General features: G+C 36.1%; 1 protein-coding gene across 1 annotated transcript in view; it reads right to left on the reverse strand.

The window, feature by feature from the left end:
• Positions 1–245: 245 nt before the first annotated feature.
• CFAP47 (cilia and flagella associated protein 47) overlaps positions 246–16,111 on the reverse strand; it is a 259,943-nt gene continuing 244,077 nt past the window's right edge. The window contains exons 63-64 of the mRNA XM_058045574.1: positions 9,766–9,934; positions 246–481 (exon numbers count right to left, since the gene is read on the reverse strand). Of these exons, the coding sequence (XP_057901557.1) occupies positions 260–481; positions 9,766–9,934 (391 nt within the window). The 3' untranslated portion in view covers positions 246–259. The remainder of the gene's footprint in view (positions 482–9,765; positions 9,935–16,111) is intronic.

Genomic DNA, 16,111 nt, shown 5'->3' on the forward strand with positions numbered 1-16,111 from the left:
TGCCCAATATTCGGATATAATTTTTTTAAACCTAAAGCTTTTCCTCTGAACTTGATGACATCTGCATGTCATAAATAAATTGTTAGGCATCCAAAATCCCTTGTAGAAAAACAGGACTATTACTAGGGCTCCAGTGCTCTGAATCTTCCATACAGAACATACAATCGATGCATACCACATCTGTTTAAAAAAAAATTAACAAACTGCATGGTTTTTTTATCTGCAGAATTTATTTGTTCTCTTACCAAAAATTAACAGATTATAACTTTTTCTGTCTATTCCTAAGGACCAAAGGTGCTCCTTTGATAGGTGAGGATGCCCCAGTGGTTATAAGTTTCAGGTTTTCACGTACGAAGTTGCGCTGCCGGACTGTGAAGGATCCTCTGTAGCTGCTGGTGCAAACCACTTTTGCTGCTGCTGTGGGTGGTTCAGTCTGTGGAGGGAGTCCATTGATTATATATGTCCACTGCATTGATTGTGTCTGAAAATAATGAACAGAAAAAATTATCAGTGATCAAATACCTTGTAAATTCATCAGTGATTTAAGATGCAACACTGATTTAAAAGATATTTGTCCTTTTCTATGTAATGCACTGGATTAACAAAGAATGAGAATTGCACTCCTGGAACAAAGAACTGAAATCACATTCAGCTTTATTCAGGAACAGGCACAACAAAGATGAGAAATTTACCTTCCCTGGCTGATCTAAAATTCCTTTTTTGTTTAAAATCCCAGAGGTCTATATGTTTTTCAAAGGTGACTGTTCCTTACTACAACATAAATGCCTCAAGTTTGTACAGCAGGATTCACTTGCTGCTCTGCTGCCTGTAAAAATGGTAATATCAAATGGTGGGGTTTTCACATTAAAACAATGAACAAAACTAAGACAAAAGGATTCAGAGCACGCACAAGAGAATTGAAGCTTCATGTTGGAATCTCTGGTTTGAGGCATATTTATGTGGATTGAAAATGACACTCTTCATTTGCTCTCTGTTTATAACTGGTCTCTAGGAATGGAACATATGTTTCCATGTCATGTCTTGTAATGCTTGAATACTTGATTCTTCCTGAGTACATGGTCCTTATTCTTACTACAAATCCTGTCTATCCATGCTTAAGGCCTTTTGTTCTATGAATATTAGGGCATACTGCTGTCTACCTCCCATGCTTCATTTCTGTCCTGAAAAAAAATTTGATTGTTAAAATTCATGTGTAATTTTTGCAGATCTTCCAATAATTTTCCTTTCATAACAGATCACTTTAATTTTTGAAAGCAGGTCTTTATTCTAAATTTCGAGCACCTTCCTGTCTTTACATCTGGAAAAAGGGGTATTTCTGGGTTTTAGTTTTCTATTATCCTTTTCTTTAAAACAAATTCCAAAACTACAAACTAACAACAGAAATATTACAAACCCAAAAGATAGTATAGAATCTCAAATTATGTGTCATTATGCCCAGCTTTGTACTGTGCAAAAGGACAAAGCATTGCATGCCCACTTTAGGCATGGACTGTCATCAATTCCCTCACACCTAGTGACTGAAAATCTCAGGTTTTACATTTGGGCTTTTCTTTCTCCTTCTGAGATAAAACCAATAGAGGAAGACTGAGTAAAAATATGGCATGTATAAGTCTATGAAAATATATTAATACAAGTGAAATTTGGCTTTTACACAGAACATAGCAGACTCTGACTTTTCAGTCTCAGAGCAGGGAAGTCACAAGAAATGAGTGGTATTTCCAAATTCCCAAGGTCTGTCTTTCCCAGGACACAGCAGTGCAGTCACACAGCTGTGCTGGCTGTGGCTCCAGAGCAGGATTTTGGTGCTCTCTGCTGTGCCGAACAACAGGGGCACAGCTCATAGGGTCACCTTTCTCTGCTGCTTCCAGTTTTATCATTACAGGAGGAGTTGTACTTCATGGAATTCATCACCCATTCAAAACTTAATCCTTAGAACAATCCATTGCAGATAGAAACATTACACCTAAGAGTGTCATTCCTCATCTAAGGAAACAAAAGGTCAGAAAGGTGATGTGCCTTCAAATTGCTCAGGAAAACAGTTCTACAGTCAACCCTCAAAGCTCATGAGACTTTCCCTCAGTTGGCAGTCCAGCTTCCCACATGGCTGCATTTGTGACCAATTTGTTCATTCCAGTGTGAGCTCTGTGTTCCTGCTCTGCTGCTGGGCATGGCAGTACCCCAGCCAGATCCGGCCTGTAGAGAGGTGCCACAATACCCACACAAATTGTGACTGATTTTCACACGCCATAAATGCTATCAACCACCTCCTAAGCACAGAGTGTATATTTGTCTTGTTATTCTTCACATTTTGTCATTTAATTATGGTCTAGGTAAAGCACTACAAAAGCCACAGAGATGAGCAGTGAACCTTCTCCACCTCTAACCTTCTGTGGAGGCATCCCATATTTATAGCAACATCAGAAGAGGGAAAAAATCATGATTAATTGTTTCTTGACTTTACTAAATTTTGTTACATCAGTTTTATACTTGCCACTGAAAAAGTCTGAATCTATTATGCTTATCTTTGTTATGTTTCATATGCTTCTTCCTACCATTCCTATTGTTACCCTGTTCAGTAATAATTTATATTATATTTAAGGAGTATCATTGCAAGCAGTTTTGAATTTATAATACAGATACACAACAACAAAAAGTTTCAGAACATTAAACCATAAATTCTGGCTCAGGCTTTGTTTCTGCTGTGCACTTATAGAACATTTACATTATTTCATAGAAATACTGCATATACTTACAGCTCCTAAATGCCATAATCATATCAATCTCTAATTGTAGTTTTAACCAGCATTTTGGATACTGAATTATACTTTTCTACACCAATGTTGAAATAATAACTATGGGGTTTTTGCTGTGTATTTTTAAAGAAACCTCTACTTGAAAATGGGCAGTACTGATTTTACATGCTGTCTGCTGAATGACTTGCCTTATTCCAGTAAGATTAGTAAATGAGAACTCAGTAGATATTTCACCATGCATGCTTAGTTCTTCAAAATTTTTATTATCCTACAAAAATCAAAATTTAAATTTAAATTTAATATTATTCTGTGTAAAACAGGCAGATTAACTCATCTTTATTCGCAACCTTATATAATACTGTGAAATGAACTAGTAACTCTACTGTTTGTAAAGGTTACAACCAGCAAAAGTAGGTGTGACATGAACCAGTTTTATGTCCAAAAGTAAAGCTGTCATTTAAAAGAAGTAGCTCTCCAAAATGAGCTCGTTCATTCATTAACTTCAGTACAAAATTAAATAGTTTATCTTTCTTTAATAAAGAAGATGAACAATTTAGTTTAAAGGTAATTTAACCTCAGTGTCATACTCACTGTGAAAGTCTCATGGATTATTTCAAGGTCAGAGAAAAAGATATGAAAGGTGTTTCAGCCAATGATTTAAACCTAGTAGCAAGTTACTAAAAAACTATTTTTGTTCATTAAATCCTCACATATTGTGACTTGACTGTCCATGGAATTAGTAATTAGAATTAGTCCATAGAATTAGTGTGATTTAAACAAAAATGGTGGACTGTTCTATCTCTCAACTTCACTTATCATCAGCATGAAACAATAGATACAGACTTTCTGGTAGTAATAACCTTATGTTAATTTCCTGTTTGCCATAGAAATATCCTGGATTGTGTGTCCAGTGGAAAAAAAAAAAAAGGGTTATGGCTTGACTTGTTGAAAAAAGCTGCCTATTCTGTTGCTATGTCAGGTGTTCTATAGTAAAAGACATTGCAACTCCACCCTAATATCTCATCTTGAACTATGGTAGTTCACCTATTGTAAATCATGTGCCATCATCCAACACTACTAGAAACAAGCATTGAGGAAAAATTTATCTACACATTAAATGAAAAAACTAATGTTGTGTAAGGTAAGCTCAGCATTTTCTGCTAAAGGAAAACAAGTGTCACACACATGGAAAAGTCACTGTAATTGTCAGCATAATTTGGGGTTCTTTGTTTAGCGTTAGAACCACCCAGAATTTATTAATTTTCAAGGCAACCTAGAATTAAGTATTTTTCAGTAAACTTTAGGCAACCATAAATGTCTCTTTTACTACAATACTTAATTTTCAAGAGTACAATATTAGTTGCTCAAGCTGTAAGTAATTTTTTTGGGGGATAATCTGTAAAGCTTAACTCCAGTAATTATTCTAACCAATATGAAAACTGCAGCAAGAGCAAATCTATCTTCAAAATTCATGCAAGTGCCTCAAAGCTGCTGGTTTGGGTTTCCAGGCCAGACACATCACAGCAAAGGAAAATACAGATCATCACAGTTTTAGACTTTCCTGGAATGGTGGATAGGAAGAAGAGAGACTTTCAAAGGCCATCCACATATGACCATAGAATTATGATAGAATATTTGATTTACAAGCAGTATTTACTTGCCTCAAAAGCAGGCCAAAAATTCCCAAATCAGAGGAACACTTCTTCCTATTTTTAAGCCAATGCAGTTTATTATATCAAATTTGGAATAATTCCAACTCTAGCTCTGGTAGTAACAAAGTCTAAAGATGAAAATACCAAATCCACTGCAATCTGTTCTATGACTAGAACAGAATTAGAAGAGAATCTCAGTTAAGAAGATATATCTGATATAAACATAGGTAGTTCAGAATCCAGGCTCCCTGTGATGCATATCTAGGCCTATTTCACACACAATTTAAGAAGAAAGACCAGAGCATATTCTGAATGTCCTTGACAATCTGAGGGAGGATTTCTTGTTGAAATGAATTACTTTCTTTTTTCAAAACCTCAGTATTCCTGAATCAAAACGTGAAGAGAATAACAATTTGGGTCACCTGACTGGAGTAATGGCCATATACTGAGCTAAATGTCTCTGAAAAATGTTTTTAACAATTAAAAATGAGACATAAACTGCCACTTCTTATCACATAATGTAAGTGATTCAAGTTAAATCATTCAATCATCTTGATGGCTGACTGAGTAATGTTCATGAAGCAAATTATTCAGCCAATACTGGTAACAGTCACCAAATAATTTATATAAAAATCAATTTGTTTGGTATCCAACCCATTTTTACTGAGGGATCATGATTCAGAGGAATAATTTGCAAACCACAGATTATCCATGGTTGTAGGCTGGAAGTGCTATTGAAGTACATGGTAAATAATTGCCAAAGCAACCTGTTAGGAAAGTGGATTGGGAGCAAGGATCAGGAATTTCAAGGAATATTGTATGCCAGTTAGCTTCCAAATACTGTTAACTCAAACAAATCTAAATACAATTCACAAGCCTTCCTAAAAAAGTAAAACCATAGAAAATTACAGGTATTACACCAAATGTTTCCTGGACATTGATTTATACTGCAAGATTTTGTTATACAAACAAAAAAAAATGACCAATTACCATCAGTGTATACAGAATGAAATTAAAGCAAACCTTTATGTGAACTTTGTAAAGGAAGAGCAAAGGTAAGAAAATTCATGGATCAAGACAATGATAAGTGAAGGAAAGAAGGGGAAAAAACCCCAAAGCAATAAAAACCACCTCCCACAAGCAGACAAATGCACATCTAGGCTCTGATCAATTTCTAACAAAGAGGATGCATAAGAAAATTTTTCTTAGCTTAAAGAACACTTTCAAATATAATTAAAATATACCTAATTGGTTTCTGTACTTCAAATATTAGGTGTTTCACAGCATTGCTCAGACATTATATAATCAAAATCCTCCAGAACTGAGTGTTCTCATTACCCTTTTACAGCAATGTTTCCCACATTATTATCAACTTTTTCCATTATCAGAACTGTTAGTCTCAATAAGGAAAGTAACCTTTCCTCATGCTTGTGAATCCAAAATGTTGAGTACTGATTCTGCACTCTGTTTCTAACCCTACAACTCAAGCCAGCACCAACATGTATCTTATTTAATAGGAAACTACTTTAATTATTCTAGTAAGTTAGTTACATTTTTCCTTGCTCATTCTTTTCAAGAGATAAAACTTGAAATAACATTGAACTATGGTAATTAAGAAATCCAGCAGGAACAAGGCAGCTTCAGCAAGCTGCTGAATATGTAACAGAACTGTTTGCTGTTAAGATATGCAAGTTTGCATAGACAGGTTTAGAGAAGCCACACCTGGGTACTGTGGCTGGCACACTGCATCATTTATTTGCAGAGCAGCGTGACAAATGGTTTTGATATGCTATCTTTCATAGGCTAAGTTAGTGATTATTCAGTAATAAAGGTGCACAAGCCTGACTTCTGGAGGGCTTGATAATGTTACCTGCAATCTGGTTCACTCTGACACCTATTTTATCATTTAAGACTTATTGTGTGTGCCTCCTGCTTTAGAATATCTCAGAAGTCTCACACATGAATTACAAAGCAATTGCTCAGGTCTCCAGCTGGATTCAGCACTGCGAAAGGAAATTAACTGCAAGCCTACAGGAACATTCCCTTTGCCAAGGATTCCCATCCTCCTGGCTGCTCCACCTTGTGCCTGGCAGTGATTCCAGCCCCAGCTGCACCTGGACATCCCTCAGCTCTGTCACTTCTGTTCAGCCTCACTGGCACACCACAGCTCTGGGATGTCACTGGGGCTCAGGAGTCCCTTCTGTCCTCACAGCACTTTACAGCTCATCTAAGTAGAGTGCTAGTGTGCTCTCTTCACTTGCTTATCATTAGCGATAATATTTTTATGTTTTTTCCATTCAGAACTGCACTGTTTATGAAGGCAATTCTAAATTTAGAAGTTTGATTATAGAAAAATAGCTATTTAAAAATGCTGTTCAGGCACAGCTTCACTGTTTCTCACCTGTAGCTCAATTAAGATTTGATGTCCTCATTCAAAGCTACAAGCTTTTTCAAAGAAACAAGCATGATTATTTTCCTTACTGCCTTTTTGTAATAGCTCATTCTTTGATCTACATAAAATTTTAAAGTAATTTTCTATGTCACTTCTGCAAAATTAAGGTTCCTAGCAGCTATTTAAATAATTATCTAACTTCAATTGTTTTGAGATGTAGTTGACTGAGAACAGAAGTTTTAATGATGGTTAAAGAGCTTTAACTGCTTCAGCAAAGTAATTAAGGTTTCGTGCCATTAATAAAATCCATTGTAAGTATTCATGAATATTAAAGAATTCTCAAAGAATTCATACCATATCCCACGAAGTACTTGTGTGCAGAAATGTAAACTAGTCAACATTATTTCAATTATATATAAAATATACACACTAAGTTCTGGTAGAGACAGACTGGTACATATATGTTAATGCTAATTAGCTTCTCAGCATTGGGTTTTCAGCAGGATAATATAACAAAAAAATTGTACATACAATATTTGGGTTTAAAATTTAAAAACAAATGAGAAAAATATGACTGTAGGATTTTAAAAACAAATGAGAAAAAGATGACTGTAGGATCTTCCTCCATAATCCTAAGCTCCCATTTTCCTTTACAACACAATTGTAATGATGAACATAAACAAAAGAACTTACTCTCCTATCTCTACTACTTTACAGCTTAATTATCACTGTTCATTGAAACACACAAAAATTACAAATCTGATACTCAAAGAATTTAATAATAAAAATACTTTAGTGTTTGGAGTATGACTTTACCCTTGAAAATGCAAAAGACATTTTAAAGCAAGAGCACTGTAATCCTTTATTACAGCAGCAGCAGAAGAGAGGCACTGCAAAAGTAAAGAAACTTCTTCAACATTTCTAAAAATAGCTCAGAGCCTCAGCCAATATATTGGCTAGAGAGGATACAAGCAAGAAAGGCTCTTCAGTGTTAGGTCAAACACTAATTGCATTTCACCACCTCCACTGTTATTCCCCAAATAAGAATGATTTAATACAGATTTTATTTAATATCTTACTAAGTCTGTCTCCCTCAGTTTATTAATGGAAATGATTTCAACAAACACAAAAGGCAGAAATGAGTATCAGGTATTCTCAACATCTCATAAAATCTTACACCAGGTCAGTGCTGAGAGCACAGCAGCTGAATCACACACAGCCACACATGCTCTGCCTTCCATCACAACTGCAGGAATTAAAGCTTGTGGGGAGCACAAAGGGGGAAGTCTGGAGTACAGAAAAGGGCTACCAAAAAGAGCAAAGAGAACAGAAGCCTCATCAAAAAACATTACTGAAATCACTTAATTCTGCAATTTGAGTGAGAATGTCAGAAACAGCTCTAACAGACTGTGATGGAGTTGTGCTTGTGAGAATCAAGAACCCTTGATGCATTTTTTAATATCCAGGAATAGATACAAGAAATGTGATCTGATATATATATAGATATATATGTATATATGTGTAATATGTATGAATGACTGACTTACTGCAGCCACACACAGTACCAAAGGTGGAGATGAGAAGAGCTGTCTACCTAGATCATAACCACAGGCTGAGGTGTGAGTGCATGTAGCTTAAAAATCCAATTAGACGCAGGCCATCTATACTGATAAATTCCTAAAAGGAAATTCTGAATTACTGCCTGAGTTCTTAAAGAGCTAATAATAGCCTTTGATCATTGGGTTTGTCCCATTCCAGACAGATTTATGGTAAAATCTCCTTGTTAGTGATGAAAGTTAAGCCAAGGACAAGCACAGGTACTGCATTTGTATGTGCCATGCCTAAAAACAGCAGTTCAGCTCCAAAACTTCAAGTGTCTGAGCTCTGTAGCTGCGTCATACAGTACTTTTCAAACACAAAGTAGCACAAAATATATTCAGTAAGCTATCTTATTTTTCAAATGGAAGAGTGATAAGCATCATTGCTGTTTATGTAAAGAGACTGCATTAATCAGACATCTAATAAAGTAAAAAAAAAAACAACTAGGAGAGGTTGAAGAACTTTGGTTTTTCCAGGATTTGAAATTTTTATTCACTGTTATACAAGCTGTCACTTCTAGAGATAAAACACTAGAGTGATTTGCCATGCATCTTTTTATCAACTTTATTCTGACCATCTTATTTCTTAAATCAATATTGCTGTTTCACTTCTAATATAGTAGGCTGAAAACACTACCAGCATGCAGTGAATAGAGTGAAAGTACAAGCCATGATTTATAGAGAATGTAGGGTTTTGCCCCTGCTATGTGTTTTCAACAGATTCCTTCTAAAGAATAACTTAAAACTTGAAAATTAGTTTCTGAGAGCATTTTAAAAGTTGAAGGAATACACGTCTTCAAATGTTTCCTGACCTTCACACTTACACAGGCTATTTGGTCGCAAATATTTTTTGTTTATTTTGCATCTTGCTTCAAAAGAGCTATTCCTGGCTTTGCGCTCTGAAATTCTCTCCTCCACAGTTGGGCACCTGCCTTCTTGGAGCCTTTGATCATATAATATGTATAATACAATTAAAATCAATAACCTAGGCTTCACATATTCAACTACTTTTATATTCTCCACCAGTTCTTTACAGGATTATATTGATTTCTCTGTGAAAATCATGTTGTCTATGGAGTTGGGGCAAACGTATCAAGATGAAGCATCTGCCTCTGGTGCTGATGGCAAAAGGGTAATGTAGAAATTAGCATAAAGTGTAAAATACAGTATATTTTTCCAGTTTCATCAGTCAATTCTCCAAATTTAGTTTTACTCTTGTCCATTGTGGGGAGTAGCAAAGCCATCCCAGCACATGCACTGGGTGTGCTCCAGTGCTGCTCCTTGGTGCAGGATTCTCTTCCTGCTGCACTCCTGCAGGAGGATCTGTGATTGCCCTGGGGAAGGCTTACCTCAATGACCAGGGTGGCTGTGTGCTTCCTGCCGTACATCCTTGGCTTGTACCCCACTGTTATGTGGGTTCCCCCAGTGCCCTCTGGGAGAAGCTCTCCAGCTTGTGGCATCACAAGGAAATCAGGATCACTGCCTGCCAGGAAGTGTGCAGTGAATGGCTCTGGGTACCTGCAGAAAAGCACAAAAACAGGAGACTCTTGTGCCTTTTACAGCATCTTCACAGAATTTATCTGCAATCTAACACTCAGGCCACCATGTGGCATTACTCAGGAAACATGGCATGGAATGAATATGGAATATTAACAACATTCTTACTTACAGAGTAATTATTTTGTAGTGGTTCTTTATTTATACACAGGGACCTGCATACTGATATTCAATTTCAAACACATTTACATGCTATTATAAATATTATATTAACTATGGAATAATAATAGCATTTGCCACTAGGGAAAAAAAAAAGAATCATTTGACTTGTAAAAATATCATAACAGTGATAGAAGTAAATTCCATATCAGAGTGACAATCCATTTTTCCTATTAAAAGTACTCCCTTTTCCAATCTCTAATCAAATAAAACTGACAAGCTCCCCATTTTATTAGGGTTTATGACTAGAACTGAATTTGCATTCTGGCAGAGTGTTACTAGACTAGGAGGGAGTTCTTAAAGCCTTGAAATGGAGATATGGAAAGTAATAATTTTTATCACTGTTTTCACATTTTTCATATCCCATAGACTGAACATTTTAAGATTTTTACACTAACATAATTAAGTTCCTGTATTGATAATACTGTGTATCTCTTATCTCAAAGAATTTCTGTCACAGGTACTGACGATCTTGTCTAATGCTTGGTTCACAGCAGTGCTGTTGGACCCAAAGAAAACCCCTAGTCCTGGTGAAGACAGTGGCTGAGCACTATGAAACAATTCCTAGGCCAACCCCAAACTAAAGCCTGTCCATCACAATTCCTCGGGGACTCCTTGCCATAAACATTCTCAGCATGAAAACAATGTACATTTTTGTATTTTCCGGTGAGGCATTCTCCTTTTAGTCTTTATATGTTTTGCTGAGGACAACTCTATCACTCTCTGAACAGAAGGAGAACACAGGAAATTGAAAGTAGAAATACAATGGGATGGTCAAAAATTAATCCACAACAGCCTGGCACCGTACAGCAGGGCAAGTATGGTGCACACTTAGAGGGAATACATTTTCCTGTATTGATAAAACCTGAAGAATGGAAAGCTAACAGCATCTCAAAGAAAAGCTGTTCAAATCTGTTTATTCATGGACTGTCACACCAGAAATAACACTTTTCAAAGAAAATACCCACAAAGGAATGAAATTTAATATTTTATGGCAAGTCATATCTCTGCGGAAATGTTCCACATTTCCTGGGCAAGCGTTATCCCGTGGGTGGCATGCTGGGCCTCTGTAATTTTGTTTAAAAATAGCCCTCTCTTGGAATCTGTTCTCATGAAAGGTTGCTCTATATTCAAAATGCTCTCCTGAAAAAAAGGTCACACTACCAGTTTATAGAAACAAACAGTGAGAGTGCAGAAAAAGAAACCAAAAATCTTCTGTTGCTTCCAAAATAAAGAACTGATACTAAACAGTACTGTTGGACTTGGGTGCATCAAAAGATTTAGCCTGGCTTTTCCTTTAGGTGATAGCAAGGTGGGCAAAAGTCCTGAATGTCTGAAACTACATTTCCAGACTTCTAGTCTTGACATCAAACTTATGTTAACAACCTCTCTTTGTGGTGCCTAAAGTTGTGTCACTGAGTTTATAGCCCTGCTGGGCTATAATCCTGCTGGGCCTGAGCTCCCATCCATGGGCCAGATAAGCCTGGAATTTTCACATCTTTGTTTCCCAAAAGAAGTGCTCAGCTGTGAATGCCTAGAGCACACCCACTACACACAGACAGCAGGAATGGGATCAAAAAAAGAAGTGGCAGATCTTGACTGAGCAGCTGAGCAGAAATGCCTGAGATAAATATTTTCATGCTGAAAACAGACCTGGACACAGGTTTTCATTTCCAGCATCAAAAATGCCTGAGATAAATATTTTCATGCTGAAAACAGACCTGGACACAGGTTTTCATTTCCAGCATCACTGCTCTATTGACTGGCTTCAGGAACATTTCAAGGCAGCATTTTCAGTGTCTCCCATGCTCAGTCTGTTTTCCAGTGAATAGTTAGGGATGAGAACTCCCAGTAAATACTTGGTGTTTTTGTAAGACATCCAAGAGCATGACTTGGACCCCAGATGTGATGATAAAGTGCTAGGGGAGATGAGGCAGGGGACAGGCTGCTTACACAGCAAACACAGGAAAATACAGATTTCATTCCTGCAGAAATTGCCTCTTAGCAGGGAGATATGCAACAGTAGCTTGCTTCAGAATTTTTCAGAGACATCGAAACAGTCAGAAAACAGAGAGGAGAAAAAAACCACAGTTTTTGTCCAGACAAGGGCATCAGACAGTTTAAAGTGAAACTGCCAAAAAACTCACCTATAATTATGCACAAGATATTTACCAAGTCAGAAAAAAGTAATGTTATTACATCACCCTGGTCAGATTTTAAAAATGGAAAGAAAAAAAAAATAAAAAAGCTTTAAATAAAATCTGCATGCTTCTTGACAGCATTAAAACAAGCTGCTAGAGGCAGCTATAATTTTTAAGTAAAATACATAAAGATATATGAACTGACATGAACACAATAATCACAGCTAAAACATTCCTGTTCCCAAAGCCTGTCAATTTTAAACAAAAGAGTCAGGGTGTCTACTGGATGCAAAATGTTTCTCAGAGTAGAAGCTATGTCCAAGTAAGGAAAATAGAAATCCTGACAAATTAAATGTATAGCCATAATATGATAGGCCAGCAGGGATTGTGATGAAGATGGTACAAAAACCAGCAATGAAAGAAATTATACAAAATCAGAAACAGAAACTTTTCACTGATGACTCTTGCATTGTTTTAAAAATAAATCTAAATATGCCCCCTGAGATAAAACAAGCAGTGCTTTCACTGCTGTTCATATTAGGGAGATAAACTGGCATGTTGGGGACCTCTCTAGCACAAGTAAATTGCTTTAACTTTCTTATCTTTTATAATAAAGGGAAATCTGGAGATGAAATTCCCAGAATAGCACCTGAATTTCAGACATTATAGTTTTCTGTGTCTGTATATTTAGTGTATAATTAAAAATTAATAATTCTGTTTCTTAAACTTATTAAAATTTAATTCCACCTTTTTGATTAATCCTTCAGGTGAAACAGCTCTGGAGTGAATGTTTGGCTTGTCATTTCTCAGCCATGAAGGTCAGTTGTGAGGCAGTCTGCATTTTTTCAAGAAGGGTGGCAGATATGAACATACTTTATAAAGCTTAATGATGTGTAGAGTTTTGAAAACACATATAAACCAAGCACAAATGAATTAAAAAGTGTAAGGGCAGAAGCCTTATAAAACAAAGACAATAAATGTGTTTTCCCATCTGTCTTTCCTTAAATCCTCTCATAATGGTTTGATACATCAGACAACACAAACTCTGTCCTTACTCAAATAATGAACAAGAGTAAACACTAACTTGAATTTAAATAATAATTGTACAATCACATCATGACAACCTGGAAAAGAGGTTGTCTTGTCTTACATGGACATTTTTATAATTAATCCTTTAACCTTGTCCTTATATAGAAGTCTATGCTTATCAATGCTACACAATTTTCAAATTATTAAACTAAAAAACAATAGCAGCAAGAATACATCTTCAACAAAAGAAGAACTTAAAATTTATATTTCTGTATAGCTCACACTCCAAAACTTATAAAATACTCATCAAAACTGGACATATTTATTAAATTATGGCTCAAAATAGGTTTAATGTTTCTCTTCCCAAAACTACTGAAGCAGTAAATTATTCCTGTAGAAATGTATTCCTTTACAAAACTCAGCATTTTGAAAAGCCACACATAAAAATACCAGCATGTAGTCCTTTTGGCCAAATGCTTGGGTATTTTTTGCTAATAAAAGAAGAGTAACAAAATGTCTTAGTCTGTAAAGTAGGTAACTGCTTCAAGAAATAAGGGATATTAAAATGTTACAATAGTTCAAACAATAGTTAATCATAACTAAATGTTTTTATTTTAATTTTTAGTTAACATCTGTTGGATGACACAAGAAATTTCAGTTATTACACAGTCAAGCCTTTAAAACATATTAATTGTATGCTGTTGTCAAATTCTATAGAATCATTAGTGATACTTGGTATGATTTAGATAATTTCTTATCAACAAAAAAAATGCAATGGAAAAACAAATTAATAACTCATTATTATTTATAAGAATTGGTTACGGTTCATACCCAAACTAACTCTGGTTTAATTGACCACTCTAAATCCTGAACTCTGAACATCAGTAAAGCTTTAAAACTCTGGCTATCACTTTTTTGGAAAGACTGCTGTAGAATTTAAGGATTTTCAAAAAATATGAGCAAGCACTGCATGACAAATGCTTTACCAACCCTAAGATGCCATTTTTTGTGTGTGCATGCTGTAAAACCAGAGCAGGAGTTAGAGGTTCTATCTACACAAGCTCATTTCTGTCTCATCCCTGTTTTACCCAGGGGTGCTTGTGGAGAGCCTGGTTCAAGCATAGCTTAAAGAAAGAGCCCATGAAGGTATACAGCTGATGGGAAAGTAAAAGGCAGCTGTAAAGCAGCAGTTCCCAGGCTTGATTTTGTAAATAACTAGGTTCTCAGGCACCTTTTCTATAAACAGCAGGATTCTCAGACAGTCTTCTCATAACAGTCCTTGGCTGCTCTGGGAACAGATATGAAGGTTTTGAGAACTCTTCATATCACAGTGAGAACACTAATTTTGGTTTCAATAAACAACCACGGGTATTGTAAACAAAAGGAGGGGCTAGAGTTTTCTCTGTAAGCTATCGTGAGCTCGGATTTTGCAATATGCATGAAGTTAATTAACACTGTTATAAAAGATGACTGATTTGATCAATAAATCGGAGTTGATGCTGATCAACAACAAGATGGGTCGTCTCCCTTCGCTTTCAATCTGCTGTTTGCAGATTGAGTGATGACTGCAAACAGGTCCTGGCTAAATGTGTGACATGTCAAAGATTGCATTGTTGGCAAGGGTGATCACAACTTTGTGAAAAGTCTGCTGAATATTTACATCATCAATATTTTCCACTAGTCTCCATTCAGGCTCCAAAAAATGGAGCCCAGTCAACATTTGTGCTTTGCAGCTGCTGCTGTGTGGGAAGTACTAAGAGGAAGTATTCTAATTACATCTTTAGATTGGTGGTAGAATTTTGCAGAACTGCTAACAAAGAGATTGGCAGAGGAATCCAGGCCTGTATCATACACAACAATGTGTGAGAGAGAGAAGGAGAGGATGGATGAACTGAGAATTTAACAAATGCATTTTCTTGCAGCATACTTAATCCTGGCTCGTGGTATTTCTAATGAAGTATAGCAGTAATTAGAGTAAGATAGAAATTATTCTTAAAATTGTAATTGTAAACATTTTTTGTTGTTTTCCCTTCAAAATAAGGGTGGGTACAGAAACAAAATGGGTTGCCCACTAATTCCTCAGAATTAAAATTAATTTTGTGTGACCAAGGAATGTTCTTAATTGAAGATTTATTCTATGCAGTAGGAAATGTACATAGAAGAAATAAGGAAAATCTCCAATGAAAAGTAGGTTAAGAGAAATAAATCTGCATGTGCAGTCATTTTAAAGCCTAATTTCATCTTTATTCTCATCTCCCCAGTCCACCAGCTTGGGGCTTTTCTTCCTCTTTATTCTAGCTCTGTGTCCAAAATCAGGTGGAGCCTTGAATTTTGCAGATTGCCCTCTGGGGAGATCACATCAACATGAGGCTGTTTGCTTTTTTGTGAGGCTGTGACAACACATGCCATGTTTTTCAGAGGGGCAGTTTGAGTTTATCCGAGAAGTTTCCTTAATGTAACAAATATCCCGCTTGTGATAAACACAGGATTGGAGTGACAGGGCAGGATGGAAAGATGGAAAAATACTACTGCATATGGGAAGCCATACATGATTGTAACAATCACTAACAGATATATGGGCAGGCAGAACTAAATTGGTGAGAGGAAACTCTGCGTGAGAAAAAAGCAGACAGAACAAATAGGAGAGAATTATCCCCCAGCTTGACTAAACCTTCAAATGTAGTGTAGTTTACAGAAGATTTCCAAGCGAATATAGTGTTAACAAATATCTATCTATCTATCTATCTATCTATCTATCTATCTATCTATCTATCCATCTATCTATCTATCTATCTATCTATCTATCTAT

This window comes from Melospiza georgiana, chromosome 2 (genome assembly GCF_028018845.1).
Source record: "Melospiza georgiana isolate bMelGeo1 chromosome 2, bMelGeo1.pri, whole genome shotgun sequence".
In the NCBI taxonomy this organism is placed as follows: Eukaryota; Metazoa; Chordata; class Aves; order Passeriformes; family Passerellidae; genus Melospiza; species Melospiza georgiana.